Consider the following 20,718-nt stretch of genomic DNA (forward strand, 5'->3'; position numbering starts at 1 on the left):
ATAAGCATATATATGGCAGTTATGTCTAAAATCTGTTATGTTGCTATTGTTTTGTGAAATGACAGAACATCTGCTCATTCACAAGGCACCAGTAAAATGCAGCTTTATGCCTAAAGCAATATGTCAGTCCCTAACAAAAAATGTATATAATAGGCTAAAAACAAAGGCACATTGTCTTTTTCAGTTGTAGTCATTTCTGAACTAATAATGGTTTAGAAAGGATTTTTTATTTTTATCTTTGGAAAAAATGAATGGAAGGATTGAGTCATTTATGACTCTTTTCAGGATTAGGCTTTGTACATTATTTGTGCATAAGCTGGCAAAATGCTTTGTGCAAATTATATATATGTCACTAAAATACTTGTTAAAAGGCAACTGCTTTTAAGTACCTTGAGAAAAGATCATGCTTAGCTTACAATTTCTAAATGCAGTATATAATCAGCCATTTTTTGATCACTGTGAAAACACCAGCAAGTAAGATATGTATGCTTACGTGACGAGTGGACAGAAGTCAGATTTCACCTCAAAGGTTTATTTTCAGAGAGGAAAAGCATTCACATGGCAATCCGTCATATAGAAAACTAATTATCAAATCCCTCAGGAAACAATTATTGTATGGGATTTGTGTCTGAATATTCCAAGCACACAACTTCTAAATGGCTTTATTCAAAAAGTGTATTCTCTTAGATTTTCACTGTTGTGTTCACTGACCTGAAAAGCCTGAAACTGTGGTGCAAAATATAATTTTAAAGCCTATTTTCTGATTAAATTAGTTTATTATCCTACAGCTTGGAGTCATCTTCTCAGATATACATGCATATATGACTCCTCAGAAAACAGACTAATCAATGAATCGGATTGAAATTGGCACTTCTATTGAATAGTTTTCACGGAGCTGAACAGTAATTATTTAATTAATGTGTGGAAGTATTCAACTAGAACGTGCCTTCATGAAAAACCATGAGAATAAATTTATATTCTAACACACCTGTGGTCAGAGGGAGAATTAGGGTTAGACTTATCGTAGGAAGCTCAGGGGTTGTGTGTCACGTACTCTTTGAAGCCTCTGAAGTCTGATGGACTCTTTTATGTGACCAGGAATGCGTGTGCTACATCATCAAATATTAATAGGGGAGAAAGCAACCATTCTCATATGGCTTCTTTCTTCTCTGTAAAACCATACGTCAGCAGAACTTTTTTTTAGTGTCACTTAAGGTTGGCACCTTTGCTGGAATAAATAAAATGCATGAGGATAGTCATCTGTATCTGACTCAGAGCTGAATAGTAATATGTGATTTTTACGTTTCAGCTGAATCAGATACAAATACTGAAGCTTTCCCACAGAAAGACTTTATATTTTCTCAAAAACCCTTTAGAGGTTTATGAACTTGATCCAAAGCATGTTGCAGTTGGGAAAATTCCTGGTTTGAGTCGATTTTCAGTTGGTCTGTACAAATCTTACTGATCTCTTTATAAAATCTTTTCATGAGTAAAAAAAAAAAAAAAAGTTTTTTAGATGTGGCAAAAACTTGAAGACTTATTTTTTAAGCTGTTAAGATTCCAGTATTTTCTGGCATTTTAGGCAGCAAGTATCTTCTGCTTTGTGAAGGTAAAGGTACAAGCTCCAGTGCCCAGCCTGAAATCCATTGCAATTGTTTAACCAAAGCATCAATTCTCAGCATCAAGACACTGGCTGGAACTATTGTGCAGAGTTGCCCAAGATGGCTGGATGGCATTATGCATCAGCAGGCAGAGTATAAGTCAGCAAAATAAGGCTTGTTTAAGAGTGGGTTTAAGCAATAATAGAAATGCCGTGACTGACTCCAGTCTCTGATCTCCAGTGTTAAATATGGGCAAGGGACTGTGGTTCTCTCTACAGCCATGTGTGGGGAATCAGTTTTAGAGATTGGTGGCAGCAGCTAGGAGAGAATTGTTCAGGCTTTCTAACAGATCATGGCTGTCTCTGAAGATGCCTTGAACCTTCATATGACCTCCAGCTCCTCTGTTGGACACCTCTCAGTCCCCTAGCCACAAAGCATTACAGGCATTCCCTGTCCATACCCATCTTCTGGACCTAGGAGAGCTTAGTAAAAAGTGAAGGTTAATGTCTTTCATTATGACTGTCTTCTAAAGCTCCACCATCCTCGTCCATCCTGATGCAGTCTGTGCTATTTCAGTGCAGTCTCAGGCCTTTGAGAAGAGGTTCCTGTGATCCTATGAAAAAAGGAGATGGAGAAATGCTGGCGTATGCTTTGCTATCATGCTAAAACAGTGATCTCACTAAAGTACGGCAGTGGCCAAAGGACAAGTGTTCCTTCAAAATTTGGAAAAGAGAAGGGTGCTAGATCACAAATCACTATGCAATGGTGACATTGCCTTCTCAACAGGGCTGCACGGTGTGGCTGGAGCTCCTCACTAAAGTGGCTACAATATTTCAGCTCCTGGAATGGGTTTATTTATAGATAAACCATTATCTCTACAAAGTTGGGCTCTGGTCCGTCATTCTAGGTGAATGGTAGCCACAGATGGAAAAGCCATTGGAAGAGGTTGGGAAAGGGTTATTACAAGGTGAAAAGGGTTGGTAGGTAGCACCTGAGTTGACTTTATGTGGTAGTGTTGAACTTGTGTATAAGGGTTGTACGTAATTTGGTGGCCCTCTCTACTGGCAAGCCAAAAGCGAGCTGGGCTACAGCTAATCTCTTTTTGTAGTGAAGGCACTAAGAGCTCAGAAGTCTGTAAAATGCTGCAGTGCCCCATGTTGAAAAGCTGAGCTTGTTTCTTGGTCTTTGTCCAAGAAGGTGGTGCACATTTGGTTCAAGTATTTACTTGGTTTGAGCAGAGGTCAGGATTGACCCGTGGGCGTTGAATGAAATCAAATTTTTGAAAAGAAGGAGTACCTTAACAGGCAGTAAACATTTCTGCTTTGGCAAACAATCATTAAAAGCCTTCATTAAATTTTGCATCCGCTCTGTTCACCACTTAGCCATTTCTTTTCATTCTGAAGGATTATAACTAAGAATGAACGAGTCTTCTCTGTTATGGTCAGGACACAATAAATCTGTGAAAGAAATGAGTTATCTTTCTCCCTCATAGGCAAATTTTTCCAGTTGTTCCACAAAATGTTGTTTTGTATTGCCGTGACATCAGTCTTTACGCCTGTGAATAATGAGGCTCAGCATTAAGCAACTTGTTTATAAAAAAGTCATGCAGTAACAATTAGAGAGTGTTTACTGTGCTTCCCCACTAGAGTCCATACCCTCTCCTCCCACTTACTGATCTTCCCACTGCAGTGTCAAGTTATTTGTGTCTTCAGAATGAGCAAACAGATCTTTTCAGTGAAAGGGTGAAACATTTCGTGAGTTCTGCCATATAGAAGTTGGCATCTGTTGTTCCGTAGAACAGGATCTCTGCTGCACTGATCCAAGCATTTGTCAGCCCCAGAGCGGAGGATGGTGGCTCACAGGATCTGAAGAAGAAGGAGACTATCACACAAAGCTTCCCACTACAGAGAAATTGCTGCATCCATCATCATCCTTTCAACTCAGTTAATACAGTTGTATTAACCCTGTGCTCCAGTTCCTCCCCCAGCTCCCAGCCCAACTCCTTTTTTAGTGTGAAATGCATTTGAATCTTCAAAGTACCTACATTTCAAAATACATTCTGCTCAGTACCAAGAATAATCCCAATCCTCTGGTATAAAGCAGATCACAAAGTCTGAAATGGATCTGCAACACTTTGGGGGGAAGATACTTGTGATGAAGGGTATTAGATAGATCCAGAATCTGACCGACTTTGAGAAGCATTACAAAGTCTTTCTATTTGGTTAAAATATTTCCACGTAACTAGAATGACAGGTCCTAATTGTACCTCATCATACTATACAAGCAGAGCTAACAGGAACAAGGTTTTTGTAACTCTGAACAAGAGACAAGCTGCTGTCTTTCAAAACAATGTTCATATGCATTGTAGGTTGCGTTTCAGCTACAGGAAAGAAGTGATCAGAAGTACTGGATCAGGTCTTTCCATCACTTAAAAACAAAACCAACACCCCCCCAATGCAATTTTCCCACAAGATTCAGAAAAGAAATTGGTAGTTACTCACAAAGTGTGGGTGATAGGTATGGGGAAATGGAAACTCAGTAGTAACCAGGGCAACTTAGCCAGGTTGTGAAAAAAACCACTCTGAGTCAAGGTATTTCCCTATCACAGGGCTGTAGGGGAAGGTGAGCTGTTGGGGCTTTTCTCTGCAGAAGCTGACCCACCTTCTCTAATAGCCTGAAGTATCCTTTGCACTAGCAACAACAAATACAAGCCTTTGAGGAGGGTTGCCACCAAGAGCATCTTGGTTCTGAAGTGTTATACAAAAATGGCACAGCTCCAACAAGAGAGGTGCCATGAGCTCAGCGAGTAGGTGCTCCTCTCAGGTGTGGGGGACAGCTTCAAGTTTCTCCTGAATCACCCTTCCTTGATGAATGCCTTATAACGACATGTACTAGTCTAAGCCAGTTGCTTCCTTTCTTCCCAAATAGTGCTGCTCTTGTTCTCTGGATGGGCTGGGTTTAGATTCACTGAAAATGAAATGGTATTTTTCATTTTTTGGAACTACCAGTGAACTGAAAATCATTTCTCCCCACAGAACTAATAGTAGGCAACTGTTCATGGTGACAGAAGGAGAAAGAGTTATCTAAAGATCAAAAAGATGAGTTTGGGGAGTAAATATGTTGTTATAGCAAGTGTGACCTAGTATGATACATTTAGATTTATTTTTTAAAAGGCTTTCTTATTCTATACTCAGTCCAAGAAATAGATTTGAAGTGAAATATAATGAACAACTTGCAGTTGGTACAGGCATCTTAAATGACGCCATCTTAAAAATCTTATCCGGGGGCCAAGGTTTCTGAGTGACCAAGTCCATAATGAAAAGTAGCAAATACCCTCAACTCTTCAAAGGTTGTCAAGTATATTGTAGTCTTCAATTGTAAGTAACCCAAAATAAGTACTCAGACAGATGGCACATTGTGCCATCATTAACCAGTGATCTCCAAACCGTGGTTTGCAAGAGGAAAAACTGCAGAACCAGAGCTCCCTGTGATGATATTGGTAGATGTGGTGTTTTCAAGTAGAAGTTTGATCATAAGTGACCCTGGTCATCTGTGGCGGAGAAAATTTGATGTAGTCTGTTATTCCAAAATATTTGGATGTCACTGTCAGAAACAACCTCCAGCTTGAGGAGCAGTTCATGAAAGTGAATGAGGAAGTGCTTATTGCTTTATAAACCCAGCTTGGTCACCAGAGGTGGGAACTGTGTAAATATTCTGACCATTGTTGGTTTTTTGCTTCTTCCATTTTAGCTGGATGCTGAGAAGGCAAAATTAAAACTGGAAAGATGGGCTTCCCGAGATGCTGGCAGTGGGGGTGGAAGAAGTGAAGAGATGGAGTCAAGCGGGGATTGTGATGATGAGGATGGCTGTCAAGGATCCGGTGACAGGATTCACACAGCAGGTAAATACAGTTTGTATAGTTACATACAGAGCTTAGAAATTCATGAATGTCACAATTAGGTGGACAGAGCTAAGACTTGCACTGCTTGAATTACTGTCAAGATCGTACTTAATTCAAAGGATTTGAATCTTAGTCTGTGAAGAGCTGCAGTAAAAATAGAATGATACAGACAGTAACCCAATATAATTTAACACTTGGTGTGCAGATAAAAGACTTAAATTTAGAGTGAATAATATCTGCAGTGAAATCTACATTACAGAAATACTGGAAGAACCTTCCTATATCCTGTGGGCTCTTCAAATAAATAGAAAATTAATGTCCTTATAGACTGTGCTGAGAGTTAACATAAATATTTATTGATTGCATAATGGTACTGAAGGATGATCCAAACAGAGTTGGCTTCTGAAAGTATATATCCCTGAAAAAACACATGAAGTATTTTTTTTCTAGTGGCGAGCTGCTGGTTAAATAAAATTTCTTGATAGTCTCAGCTATGCATTCTGCAATATTTATTCATGAAATTACTTGGATAATATGTCATCAAATATAGAATCAGCATCAGAATCTAACTTAACTTCCACCGAAATACTGACAATTTAATACGTAGTTAATTCCTCGCTATAGTAAGTCGGTAAGAAGTGAGATGTTTCCTTCTAAATACTTGATATTATTGGTTTATCTTATCTGGAATCTGATTCATTTCAGCTCATCAAAATGTAACTGCTTTAATTACCATAGTGCGTGTAAATGTAATTTGGTTTGGATGTCATTCTGGTTTGCAAGTATATGAAGTACAGGTATAATAACAGTGTTGAAAAATAAAGCTCATTAAGATGGCTGGAACTCGGGTAAGTTTTAAACTGCTGCTTCATTCTGCTGAGATAAACAAGTGCTGCTTCCTTGTCCCTTTACCACTAAGCGGAGCGTGGGAAAAGGTGTCCCATATTCAAGTAAGACTTGCAAACAAGCTGTGATTAGTCTGTAGCCAAGACTTCAGTTGTTCCTATTATGAATATTTGTTCAGGAAAACTGAGCTTAAACATGTACTTCAAAATGTGTGCAAAATGTTAGATTTAGTTTGCAGTACCAGGTTATAAATACCTGAAATTTAATCTGTGTTGATGAGCTGTATGATCATGAGATATTACAGCATAGGGACGGTATTTTTAAAAATTATTAAATAATTGTGACTAACAGATCAAGTAAAGATTTTCACCATCTACTCCCCAGTGTTTTTGAACAGAACTTTGACACCATGTTATTTTAAAACTATTTGCTTAACTTTTTTTTTTTTTTTTTTTAATTGTGTTATATATATAAGCAATGAAAAGACTACTAGATGTTTTGGGCCCTGGGGATTTGTGAGGGTAAATACTTTTAATATGCTGTCCTCTCTATGTGGAATAATACAAACAAAAGCCAGGTGCTAACTACTCTTCTATGAACAATTAAACTATTAATACACCGTTTTGAGAAGATGTGTATGCATGCTTACATGGACAATGGCAGATTTCAGGTGTTCAAACATAAAAACATGAATACTTTCAAGACTTGACTTACAGCTGACTTTAATAATAGAAAACTAGTTCATGTCTCTTTTTTCCCTTTCTTTTGCAATCTGTTTAATTAAAATATTTTATGCTTTATCATCCTGGATTTAAAAGAATTATATTTATATAACTAGCTGTTTCAGAATTTAGTAGGGTTTATATCCAATTAAAAAGGTAATTATAATTAATTTTACAAAACGGTCTTGATTCATAACAGTAAGAATAAGTATTTCATCGTGTGACAATAGTAATGCTGTTTCATAATTAGCTTTAAAATATTGTATACAAGCCACTAGCAGTAAATCTGTTTTGCATATCTGGATACAATTAAGAGATAAAATGGAGTAATCTCATTATAGAGCTTCTTTGCTTTAATAGAATGTTAAAGAAATAAACAAACATCAGATTAGTTCAATTTCCTCTTGCTGCATGTCTGTAAGATGGTGTTTCTAGTTGTACAGCCTGTGAATTCGTTATATTTCCTAAACTTAAAACCTGTCAAGTACATCGCCATAGTTTGTAGAAGTGGAACATGACAACACTGACTATTCCTTGCTTGCTTGAAGTACACAGTGAATTGAGACATGAATTGAAGCTAAAGCTAAATCCCAAATAAAACCCTGATTTGAAGCTTAGTAAAGTCAATGGGAATGTTCTTACTACGGCAGGTTTGGATGAGACATAAATGATAGCTATAAAATGCCACCGATCTCATCAGTGCATGTTGCAGCGTGCAGTCATGCAGTAGAACAAAAGGAATAAAAAGGGAATAAAAGCCTTTCAAAACATAGACTTTTTGGCAGAGCAGTCATGCTTTTAACAACAGGTCCATGGAAAAGAGAAAAGAGAGGAGAGGATTTCAGTGTCAACCTCTAAAATGCTGAATTTAGAATGCAGTAAAAATGTACTACATCTGTCATTTCTTTGAAACCTATATGAAAACGATATTTACAGTTTATGTGATGAGAGACCTGCTTTGAGTGTTGCAAAGGACTCGGATTGCTTTTAAATAGTTTCTGCAAACCTACTGAGCACTTATTCCTTTCCACCTCCCAGAAAACAAATTACCTTTTCATTAACAATAATTGCCAGGAGTTTCATCAATATCTAGGTTACCATCTTCAAAACATTTCTGATTATAACTATTAGAAGGTCCCCCTGGACAGGGTACGTTGCCATCTCCCCAGTTTGCTTTTCCAAATCGCTAACAGAGGGCCTGGCTCCTAGGTTTTAGACTTCACTGTGTACCAGGTAGGTAAGAACAGAAGTGATTCCGTGCTTGTATACTCCAGCCAGGTCCATCATACATATCCTTTTCCCCAATTTTTTTTTGGTTGGGGACTGCTGTCTGTCATCTTGCAATGGATAGTAAAATCCTGTCCTTTTGTTTGTCACCTTTGTAGCCTTTGAGAATCATTTCTGCATATCAGTTACTCATTTTATTTTATGTCTGCAATTAAGATACGTGGGTATCTATTATTTAGTGCTGGGTTTCTGTTTACTTTTGTTACAAGTGAGTCTTTGTTTGCCAAATTCATTGTTATCTAAAAAGATCACCACTTACTCCTTTAATCATAATGGGCTTATGTAGCTATTCTGTGTGTTTTTCCAAATGATTTCATAGGAACAAGATAAATTCTCAGGAAACCAGCGTTCTCTTAGGAAATTATGTATGGTAGAAGATACTTTAAAATGTCATATTCTCACAGGCCTTACCAATTAGCACAAGTATCTCTTCTTGGGGAAAGCTGGGGAAACAGCACTGTTTCTCAAGCAGACCCATGTGTTATTTGTTGGCAAGTAACCACTTTTTAATGACAACATCTGTTAATCATCGTAGAACAAAGCTTTGTTAGGAGGGATTTAAGAAGAGGAAAGCAAGTCGTGTAAATCTTGAGCACGGATGGGGAAGTTGCTCTGCTATTTACACTGCTTCAGTCCTGCAGGTTTCTAGGCAGAAGTGCAAAGCAGCATCTCAGTCTGAAGCTTGCTTAGCACTGCCTGATCACGTAAGCATAGCCTTACATGAACTTCGATCACAAAAGGAGTCCACTGATGTAAGTGCTTGTTCTTAAACCCATACTGGACTGTGAAGGGTGGTGGTGGTATGGAGAAGAGCAGGGATTGCTCAGTGCTTTGCAGGATCAAGCCACAGGAATATTTACTAGGAGAGGGATTAATATCCTGCCATTCATGAAAAAGCAGAACAGCAACAGATTCCCATTGTGTCCTGCCTCCCCTCTGCTCAGAGAAAAGGAAGAATGTTTCAGTCTGTTCAGTGAAAAGTGGGAAGGAAGTTAGTGCAGGGGATTTCCCATTCCCAGCTGTGCTGCACAGCTGTATGTTGTGAGGAGGCCCCACCCAAGCAGTGACAACCAACATTAGATTTCTATTCAGGGACATCATCAGGTGATTATCCATTAAACGAAGTTTAGAGGAAATGCTCCCCCACCCCTGGCAGGGACTGGAGTTTAGTGCAAGCCCGAAGTCACCTATATAGAGCTCTAGGCTTTGTGGAAGTTGTGGAGCATTATGTTGAAGAAAGCTGGTGCTGACACCGCCTCTTGGCATGGGTCCCCATGCACGCCTGTCTGCGGGAGGGAAGGACTTGCCCACTCGCATGTATCACTGTACTCTGTATGAAGCTGTATGTTTGCATAGCCAGTGTAAGACAGAAACTAATCCAAGCTTCTTTCTGGAGAAGCCTGATATAATATTGTGCAAAGTCATAGGGAATTGTCATGGTTTAACCCCAGCTGGCAACTAAGCCCCACACAGCCGCTCGCTCGCTTTCCCCGAGTGGGATGGGGGAGAGAATGGGAAGAGTAAAAATGAGAAAACTCGTGGGTTGAGATAAACACAGTTTAATAGGTAAAGCAAAAGCCGTGCATGCAAGCAAAGCAAAAAGAGGAATTCATTCACCACTTCCCATCAGCAGGCAGGTGTTCAGCCATCCCCAGGAAAGCAGGGCTCCTTCATGTGTAACAGTTGGGAAAACAAATGACATCACTCCGAACATCCTCCTCCTTCCTTCTTATTCCCCCAGCTTTACCTGCTGAGCATGACACCATATGGTCTGGGATATCCCTCTGGTCAGTTGGGGTCAGCTGTCCCGCCTGTGTCCCCTCCCAGCCTCTTGTGCACCCCCAGCCCGTGCGCCAGTGGGGTGGTGTGAGGAGCAGAAAAGGCCTTGACTCTGTGTAGGCACTGCTCAGCAGTAACAAAACATCCCTGCATTATCAACGCTGTTTTCAGCACAAATCCAAAATGTCAACCAGTACCAGCTACTATGGAAAAACTTAACTCTCATCCCAGCCAAAACCAGCACAGGAATGTAGCTAGTGCTGGACTACAGCTGTCCTCTTGCTGGCAAGGCAGACAAACAGCACAGGTTAAGGAAAACATATATTTTAGCCTGTCCTTGAGTCCGTCCTCAACTGAACAGAACAGACAAAGCCAAAATGTCTCCTGTACCTGAACTCCAGTCTTTGCACCAGATTCACCCCTCTGTGGATATAATCTATATGTGGGTCAAAAAGCTTAGCCCTCGCATGGGGCATGTATTAACTCTTCTGATGTGCCTTGAAACCTCAGATCATTGGGAAACAGAGACATAGATTTTACCTTTCCCCTGGCTGGCTGCCTGCTCCCCACAGAGATGGGCTTCTGCTTTGTCCCCATCCCAAAAGCAGTGAGTTTCCATGGAAGAAGTGCCTGACCAGTGCTGACCCTTAGGCACAGCAGATTTTAAACAATACTTCAAAATCGTGTCTGTCCGTGCAGGCATTCAATAAACAAACCCATCCTGTGACATCCCAGCCAGACTTTGAACACAACTGTGATTTTGCCAAATGCTTATCTAATCCCAGTAACAGTTTTCTTCTGTACTTCTTCCTGATTCTTTCATGAAGCTCCCTCCCTTTAATAAGTACTTTCTGATTTCAGACATCTTTCTCAGTCAAATATCCTCCTTATTGTCACATTTCAGTACCCAAGTGGGAACCTATAACAAACTTACTTTGTTAGCACATTCAGATGACGTGATTCCAACCCTTGGCTTTCTTCTTGGCTATTTATACACTTTACAGCTTCAGTGCATCTTTCTGCTCTAGACAGAGTATCAGAAGAAATTATCCTGGTTGTAGATTTCTTCTTCAGCGCATAGGAGAAGGAATTTTTTTGCCCCAGAATGCCTTTATAAGTGCAGACAAGTTAAATTTGTTTTTCTTTTAATGTCTTCTGTCTGATCTGTATCTGCTCTCAACAGCTATGGAAAGTTAATGTCTTTTTCACACTGCTCATGAATGTTTTCATTATCAGGTTTTTTTCTTCTTGAATATCAAGATTCTTTTATCCTTTGTTATGTTATCATTCTCCTGGCTTGTCTGTCTTTTCTAGGCATCAATATTACTGTATGAGCTGTCATTTTAATCATACTTCATTTCCATTCACCATGTTACAGGATGCACTTACACTTGTATTTATCCAAATATGTAATTGTACAGCTGCTGATTTTGTAATTATTAGTACAAAACATCAATATTCTCAGATCATAATATCTGCTGGCAGTCAGCCATGCTCATCAACTTCTCATCACCACATGTCTTTCCTTTCCTCACAGATGATCGTCGCTCACAGAAATACTGCATTTTCAGTGTCTTCCATCTTGCTGCCTGGAGAAACCTCTCCGTCATGCCTCATCCTCATCCCACTGCCTTGCATAGCCATTTTTCTACATCCTTTGTTGTGCAAGACATTTTATCTCCAGCTCCATTTTTAGAGAGCCTGTAAATTTCTTTATTGCCTTAGTGTAAATGCCTGATTCCTTCCACAACAGCACAGCGACAATTCAAGCCCTTACATAAGGTTGATTTTTTAAGAAGAATCAGTGGTTTCAAAGCTTTGTATTTGTCATTTGGGGTGGTAGATAGAGATGAGCCTCTGACAACAGGAGCATAAGCAAACCCTGCCAGAGGGCCTTCAGCACGTGCGGGGAGAAGCGAGTGGTAGCTCCATAGCTGCAAATTTCTGACTTTGGCTTCTGTTGTAGAGATACGGTTTGGGAAGATACATGGGAGCAAAGAAAACCAGAGAAACCTAAATAATCAGGATGAAAAGTACAGATTTTGATTAATGCTAATTGAACTTGATAGGAACTGATCCTGAGATGAGTTACTTTGGATTCGTGGTGTTGTCACACCGTTATCTCATGGGCACACTTTGCTAATCATCTCTCTGGGGGACAGTGACATTTCCTGCTGCCTCTGTTCTGTGCAAATAGGCTCAGAAGACAGCTGAGGGGGGACTTGTGAGAAGGGGATAGGAAGGGGGGGAGGAAGAAAGAAAGAAAAAGTTTTCCCCACCTCTCTATCTCTGATTAAATCTATTTTAGTCTACTGACACAGGGATAAGGTATTACGTGTCATTTTACTGTCCTTCATTGCACAGTATAATTTAAACTAAAATGCATATGAGGAGTATAATCATTCCTAATCCTTCCTCAACCTCAGCATTTACATGACAGTTTGAAGTGTAAAGGAAAGGGATTTCAGTTCCTTCAGATTTTCACTCATAGACCTGAGGTGAGAGAGTTCCCAGTACCACCAGCTCTCCTGTTTGGATCCATACAAGACAGGAGTTTTTGCCAAGTTGTATAAATGACTTTCTGCATGACCAGATAAACACATCCCCTGCAGGAATTTCTCCTGATGCTAATCAGAACACTAGCTAGAGCAAGTACAGACTGCGTGCCAGCTCTGTGACTCTCTGAACAACTTTTGTACCATCATTGGTACCTCCGAAGAGGTAAAAAGGTAATTAGGGAAATGTAATTTTACCATTTCATCAGAGAAGTGTAAATTACAGCACATTTTTGATCATTTTAGCACTGTTGAGGCAAAATTAAAAGGTAAAAGCATTTTAGTTGCTTAAAGTATAGAGCCTCCCAATGCGCTGTTCCGTAAGGGGAAATTAAATGTTGGACAGATCAGGATAAAGGTGTTTGGGGCTTAACTGTTTGCAGTAGTTCTGTGTAAGTAGTCATCAGAGACTGCATTGTAGATCACTGAAGGGTAACTTGCTTTTACAAACTTTCTATTAGAAATACTACCAGTAATCTGTGTCCTTTGAATGCACTTATTACAGTAGAACAGTTTTTACTGACTTTGTCAGCAGTATTTTATCTAGTTACTTCCCACAGGAGCAACTCGATGTGTACATGTATTTCTGAGATGTGTTTTGAAAACAGACCTAAACTGAAAACTCATTGATCTGATTTTCCAATGAATTCCCACTCACCAGAATTTCTCGCGTGTTTTAATAAAATGGACTTTTTAAAAACAAAAATATCACAAAGCTGAATGGCCCCAAACAGGAACAGCATAGTCAGACCACAAAGAGCATGAATGAAAAGAGGCAAATTTGTATATGATGGCTGAAATGATAATAAAGACATGCTTCCAAGAAAAATTGCCTTACTAAACACGTGAAGCAGAACATACTTCTTGCTTCAGGCCAAGAGCAGACTGCAGGTACATACTTTGACCCCACACTTGCAATGCCTGCTTCTGGAAAAGTCATTTGCAAGCATGAGGCTGGCACCCAGAGTTTAGAGGCCAAGCTAAATGGAGAGTAAAACCGATCCTCCTCAAGTAACTCTCATGAGCTGTGTGATTTAGATCCTTCTGACAAGAAATTCACTTAAGAGCTGTAGTATCTTGGTCATGCCAAGTAGTGATAGGACAAATGTGAAGGCTAAGGCAATTTGCCCCCAAAACACCGTAAAGCCAAAATTAATTAAGAGGAGTTAACAATGAAAGGTCCTTCAAATTACTTCAAAATAGATAAGTCGTGTAACTTAATGGAAGCTCAGTTTAAAATGCTAATGCCATTACGCTATAAGTTATCGAAACAATCCTGCAAGCCTAAGGAAAACGTTCACCTGTGAGTTAGTCTTCATGCCACACAAGAGAAGACTTCCCTGGTGACAGCGAAGTGACAGTGATGTTAGTGCCCCCTCCACGTGCTGCCCTGTGCCACACAGCACCTCTGCCTGCCATCCCTCCTCCTTGAGCCCTTGCCTGCTCACCAGTGAAAGCAGGAGAGTGAGGAACTAAATACAGTGAATAGCTGTGCCGTGTAAACTCCGCTCTGTTTTGCCATGCTACTTCATTTTAGGGTTTTAGTAACATCCAGAGCTCTAGCGGTGAGAAGCAACGTGTTTGCACATGGGGATATAAACCCCACATTTCTCCAAGGAAGGAAGATAGTGAAAGCAACCTAGGACCTTGTTTATTCGAAAGATAAATTATTCCAGGTTAATTAGAATCATAGAATCATAGAAGGTAAGGTTATTAATTACTGCAACCTTAAAGGCTCTAAGAAACCCTCTGTCACCTCTCATTGCGTACAACAAGTGAAAGGCAGATAGCACAGCTGTTTGTCAGTGGAAATAGAACTGAAAGTCCCTGACAAATAAAAATCCCGTTTTTCTTTCTCCCTGCTGCCACCTTGCCTTGTTTTATGATTCATGAGGAAAGCCTAAGCGATCGCTGTTCTTTTAAAGGAGGAAAAGAATTGCTTTGGTTTGTTTTCCCTCCCTCCCTCCCTCTTCTGAACCAATATTTCTTGGGGCTGTTTTGTCTTTGCTTTTAGGGAGAAAATGCCTTGAGTACACCAGGTATGCGTTTTGAGGTTTTCTATTCCTTGATTGTCCATTTTAAGGTATAATAATACTCCTTAAAAGAGTGCTGATGTGCCTGAAGCCAACAGGTATGCCATGAGAATGTCTCAGCTGAGAAATTTAGGATCAAAACAATACCCTGAAAAAAAGCACAGTTTAGTTTTACAGTAACAGAGACCACAGTACAAAGTCTCTGTACTCGGTTTACTACAAGAAGAACAGAACTTCAGGCTGAAGTATGTGACATATCAACAGGCTCATGAATTTATAGGACTAGATCTGGCTGCCTTGAGATCAAGGTACTTGTAATAACTTAAACCAGCTGATGATCTTGCATGTAGTTAAATACCTTCCTTGAAAAGGGTTCAAAGATTAGGCACATTATTCCTCAGCAGGTGATTTTGCGTCTGATTTATCCCACAGTGTCTCCTGCCTACTGGATTTTAAGAGTGATTATTTCTGTCCTTCGATCCTGAAAGCAGTTAAGACATATTTCCCTGAAGTTTAACACTTTCCAGGGTGGACAGGACAGTTGACTCCTTTCAGAAGCATTTTAGGGTGTCGTGCAGATTCAAGGAGGCTATAATGCCATCTGCTAGCCCCAAACCCAGGAACTGGATATAACTCACGTAACAGTGAAGTTAGAAACCTAGTTGTTTCTATGCAACATCCTGGAGTGTGGAGCGTGAATCTGTGCAAACAGGGTGAAGCCTCTAAATTATGGATTACTGAGGGTCTTCATCATAGTTCTCAGTGATGGAAAAGTCAGCTGGATACAGGATCCTACAGCTCCTCTTCTAATACTGTTTTTAGTCTGGTTGTCTCCATTTGCCTGAAGTAATCAGCCCTCAAGTATAGTTGTATCAGAAGCTTTTCTTTTTCTGAATTCCATCTCTATTCCTAGTTCAGGTTCCTGAATATCACAATCAGAAAATGTTTTCTGTCCTTGTCTTCCTGTCATCTGTGATCAGTTTCTCAACCCCCCTATTGTGCTTGTTCTTCTGTGAATGTCTAATAGTTCGTCAAGCCAATATGAATTATTTCTGAAATAAAATACCATAAGGAACCAACCAAACTTCGAATAGGACTAAATGATATTTTGGAATTAAGATAATTTTTAATTTTTTTTTCCTCTCTTGAGGAATCTTTTATCGCACTAGAGTTTGTTCGTCTTCTAAATAAACACTTCTGTCAAGTTTACAAATTAGTCTTCATTTCAGCAAGATTTAGGTCCATTTCCTATTTTTAATGCTTTCCGAAAGGATGCGCATTCTTCATCTAGATCTGATTTGCACAAGCAAACCTACCTTGCACGAGCGACCTACCTGGGTATCAGCATTCCCCAGAAAGGGGGGAGACCCGGTTGTCTGGTGCTGTTTAGAAGCAATGTGATTAGCATTTTTGAAGAGATGAAAGCAATAGCTTGTATAGTCTGGTGAGCAAACATCTACTTTTGAATAAGCAGATAGTATGATTTCCGGCGCTGTGCAGATCATAAACTCTCGTCTGAAGTCCAGATGAAGCATGAATGTTAAACAGTGATGATCCAGGTAGCATATGAGGGTCATAACTACTCTTTCAAACTTCATTCAATTCAGTTGTAAAAAACATTAAACATTCTCAAAATCACAGTTTTAGCCCACTTACCATTGAATTGTTGTCCGCAGCAGTTAATTTGCAAAGATAAGCAGGACTAGATCAGTATGGGCAACGAATAACCCTTCAATCACCAGCAAGCTGGTACTTCGGAATCAGTTGATGAAGGGGGTGAAATTCCACATTGTGCATGCCCAAGGCTTAGCCCTTGTTTGCACAGAGAACCTCAGAAATTCTCAGCTTTCAAAACTTTGCTGTTCATCTCAAATTAAAGAGATTAAAGAGAATTTGCCATTGCAGTACTGAAACTGCCAAGTAATAAATCATCATCTGATATTTATAGCCCAAGATTAAGACTGGTGACTCAGACATGCTGCTGATCATTTAGTAGTGAAGTCCTAATAATCCAATCTGGAGTAGTAAGGAAAGGGATAGCTTTCTGATGTGAAGTTGGACAAGTAATTTCCTATTTAAAATTTGATTAGATAAAATCTTTTGAAGATGTGCTTTTAAAGGAACAGACTGTTTAAATATGTATACCGCTGCAGCACATGCTGTACACTGCTACAACTAAAGCCAGCACAAAGAGCATTTGGGCTAACCTGAACATGCTGGGGGAGGCATAGTGCCCAGGGCTAAACCATATCAGGATAAATCTCTTACACGATGGAAACATTAGAGCTGATGGGGGAAAGGCAGTTTTCATCCTAGCAAAAAACACAAACTTGTGAGCAGCACATGAGATTCCTCTGAAAACAGCATCTGAGTGTGAATCCGTCCTGTTCCCAGTGAATCTGTTGGACATGAAGTCCTACCCAGTTAAGTAGGAAAGTACTGACTGTGTCCAGACTGTTTTAAGGCTTTCACTCACTTGACATAAACTCCACATGGATATCATGAACTGGAAAGAGCTTAATCAAAAAAACCCCACTTTAATCATATTCCAAGGTCCTGTGACATCTCAACAGGTCCTTGACAGCTTGTCAGTAAATGAAAAAGATTCATGACACTAATGGGGACGCAACAGTGGTTCAGTATGGTACCCGAATGCAGCACCAGGAAATGCCCAGTGGGAGTCTCCCCATTAATCCAAAAAAACCCTGAGTAATCAGTGTCCGTCCGGGAGACCGAAAAACCCCAATCCTTTTGATTTAATGCAGAAGCCTAGGTACTGTCAGCTGAACTTCATACTTTAAAATCAGTTTGCATACTCTTTGTCAAGCAAATTTGCATAATCTGTGTCACAACAAAAAATGGAAGTGTTGTATCAAAGAAGATTTGAAATGAATTCTTTGAACTGCGGATAAATCATAAACTTATTTTTGCAAACTATACGAAAATATATTGCAAACGATAAAGAAGTCTACTTAAAGGAGCAAATACACAACCACAGAAAATATTTTTATATCTGTGTAAATACACTGAAACCCCATCAATCTGCAGAATACATCAAAAGAAGGTTTTGTAAGAAATAAGCAAATTATAAATTCTAGAGTGACAATTTTCTTCCACAGATTATGCAAACATTATGCATGCTTCAAGTAAAGTTGCATTTTATTAAAAATGTAACTCATGATAAAATAGATGTAACATTTGAATAGCAATTTAGAATTTATATCATTCTTACCTTATAAAATGATATTGAAAAAATGAATTGAGCTAACACAAGCATATTCAATATGCATGAAATTTCTGTTTAGTCTGTAAAATGCAGAGCGGATAGATAGTAGCCATTTCCCAGTACTGTAATTACTGTGTCACCTTTTGTAAAGCATTTATGTAAAGTAGAATGCTTCTGACTAACCGTGTACAAACCCTCCGCATCTCGTTAAAAATCAGATCATTGATTTCAAATCCTTTACATTGTGCTGATATTGATGGGTGCAATGTAATCCATCACTACTTTTATTTTATATAGTCACACACAATCCCTTACTTCTGTACGCGTTCTTTTTAGACAGACTTATGTATTATACACGCTACCTTAATGTAATTTTTTAAGAGCAGCAGACTATTATGAAAAAGGAGTTCTTTATTTCTTCCCTCGTGCTACAAAGATGGCACAAGCGTGTCTTTACTTAAGGGTTCTTTCTCCTTTTTGTAGATATACGCATTGATTTTGGTGGAGATTTCTTTTCTGAGTGTACTGTATTTCCCTGAAAGAGCCTTAGTGTTCAGTCTTTGCAATGATCCCTTTTCCATACTGGTCTCAGCTGTCTGAAACTGGGTAAATGCTAACAAGTTTAGGAGGTAAATAGTCAAAATAAAAATTCTTCCCCAGCGAGCGTTCAGGTTCTCTCCTCTTTCCATTTCATACGTGCATCACGCGTCTCTCACTGATTCCTGAGATTTGGGATGTGTCATAAATCAACTTCCCAGACAGAAGGCTTTCCCTTGCTTCTCTCTTCCGCAGGAGCGGCCTCTCGTGCGCAGGAGCAGGCCGTGTGAACGTGCCCGTTTTTGAGCTGCACAGCAGATCTCAGGGTGGGTGTTGTACAGCAGCCCCTCAGGCAGGGCCCAGCAGAGCATTTGCGTGGGCGAGGGGTAAGTGCTGGGAGGAATCATTTGCAAGATGAGTGATCCAGGGCACGTCGGCTGCACGCCCTTGGCATGCGATGGGAGCTCCCGCTCCCTCTGCTCTGGCCCATATAGTCACAGTGGCTTGGCATTAGCCATCCTGAGCTAGTTGATCTCAGTCCTCAGCAAGGCTTAACCACTTAACAGCCATATTAAGGCCAGGCAACATACGTTCGAGTCGGTGTGGAGCGTGGCAGAGTAAGCCCACAACTGCCTGCAACAGCGTGTCTCCGTACCTCGGGTTTGCAAAATAAGCAGATGTGTAAGCTGTTTTCTCCCGGGTCTGGTACGACTCATGGCTATTGTAAATGTGTTAGACATAGACTACATTAACACTGCTCTCTTCGAATGTAAGGCTTTTGTTCTTGGAAGGTATTAAGATATTATGAGCTTAAGGAGATTTGTTCTGAAAAGTATTTAGAGAAAATTGCCCAGCATTAATGCCTTAAAATGCCCATCATCAAATACACGGCTGCTAAACTCTCAGGCAGTATGTGGTAATGCAGTAACTGATGAATCCGTGGGAAGGTCACACCTTTTTCTTGAAAGTACCATATTAATACTCTTTTTAAAATTCCTCATTAGGCTAAGGTAGTGCGCACGTGTTATTCAGTGCTAAGGAAAACTAGTTGTTATAGGTTGTAGATATATTTAATTTGATTATTGCTTTATTTTAATTGAATACTTTTTTTAGGAAAAAATATACGAACATGATGAAATTAAATGACTATAGATTAATAATACAGTGCACTGAGAGTGATATTTTATTTGGCTTATTTTTAACATATTTATTAGGGTTGAAGACTTGAATACTGTAACTGATCAAAACAGAAGTATCATTTCAAAATGAACAACAGGATTCGTTTCCCAGAAATCCAAATTGTGCATGTAAATTAACAAAGTTTCTATATGAGAATGGGTCAGATACTTTTAATATTATTTACCTGATAAACCAGCTACATGGCTGCAGTCATCTTTTTTCCTGTTCAATCTAATAGCTTGTAAAATAATGTTAGGAGTGAGTCTTGGGAAGTGGAGCGATGCACGTGGTTACGGCTTTCTTGGGGCTTCGCTTTTGACAGTTAACTTGAGGGACAAGCTGATTCGATCTGTTGGCTAGAACCAGATGTGTGAGCGTGTGTGGATTAATGGCGTGGAGAATTGTTATATTTTGAATACTGTCTGAAACTGTCAAGGCTTTATGATTGGGGGTGTGTATATTTTTGATAAATTAATTAAATCACCTTTGAGCTGACTAATAAGAGTTTCAGATTAGCTCCTTAGAGTAGCTGGAGGTATTAAACACCTGAGGCTTGTTTTAGACCCACAGGGTAGTTCTAACTCAGTGTGGAACGGTCCCCAAACCGTGGTGCAAAGAGTTTGTATTCTCTCCAGCACCACATAAATGCAGAGCCTCTAACCCCATGATCCTTCCAAAACAACATTCTCCTGCACCTGTCAACTAGTAAGAATCCTGTGGAGAACTCACATAGACATTGTTTGTCATAATTTCTTGTGGAAATTGGTGAGAAATACTAATAATGAGAAAAAATTTTGCTAAGTTCTCTTCTCTTTCAAACCCAAATCTCCCCTTTACTACAGTCAGTCAAAAAATTCCAGACTATTAATATGCCAAGATGTTAATGTAGCCCCACAGGATCTGTCATCTTAGTAACATCAGCTGAGTACCTGCCTTTAGTATTTTCATCTTTTGAATATGTATTAAAAAACCACACAAGTTTTCAATATGGTAGTATATTAGCAAAAAAAAAAAAATATGCTGTATATAATGAAGAACATACATTGGTATTA

General features: G+C 39.5%; 1 protein-coding gene across 1 annotated transcript in view; it reads left to right on the forward strand.

Moving 5' to 3' along the window:
- Window positions 1-20,718, forward strand: part of LOC137675134 (glypican-5-like) — a 345,701-nt gene that overhangs the window by 246,497 nt on the left and 78,486 nt on the right. Inside the window, exon 8 of the mRNA XM_068421077.1 lies at window positions 5,352-5,502. Within this exon, the coding sequence (XP_068277178.1) occupies window positions 5,352-5,502 (151 nt within the window). The remainder of the gene's footprint in view (window positions 1-5,351; window positions 5,503-20,718) is intronic.

Source organism: Nyctibius grandis, chromosome 32 (genome assembly GCF_013368605.1).
Source record: "Nyctibius grandis isolate bNycGra1 chromosome 32, bNycGra1.pri, whole genome shotgun sequence".
Lineage (NCBI taxonomy): Eukaryota > Metazoa > Chordata > Aves > Nyctibiiformes > Nyctibiidae > Nyctibius > Nyctibius grandis.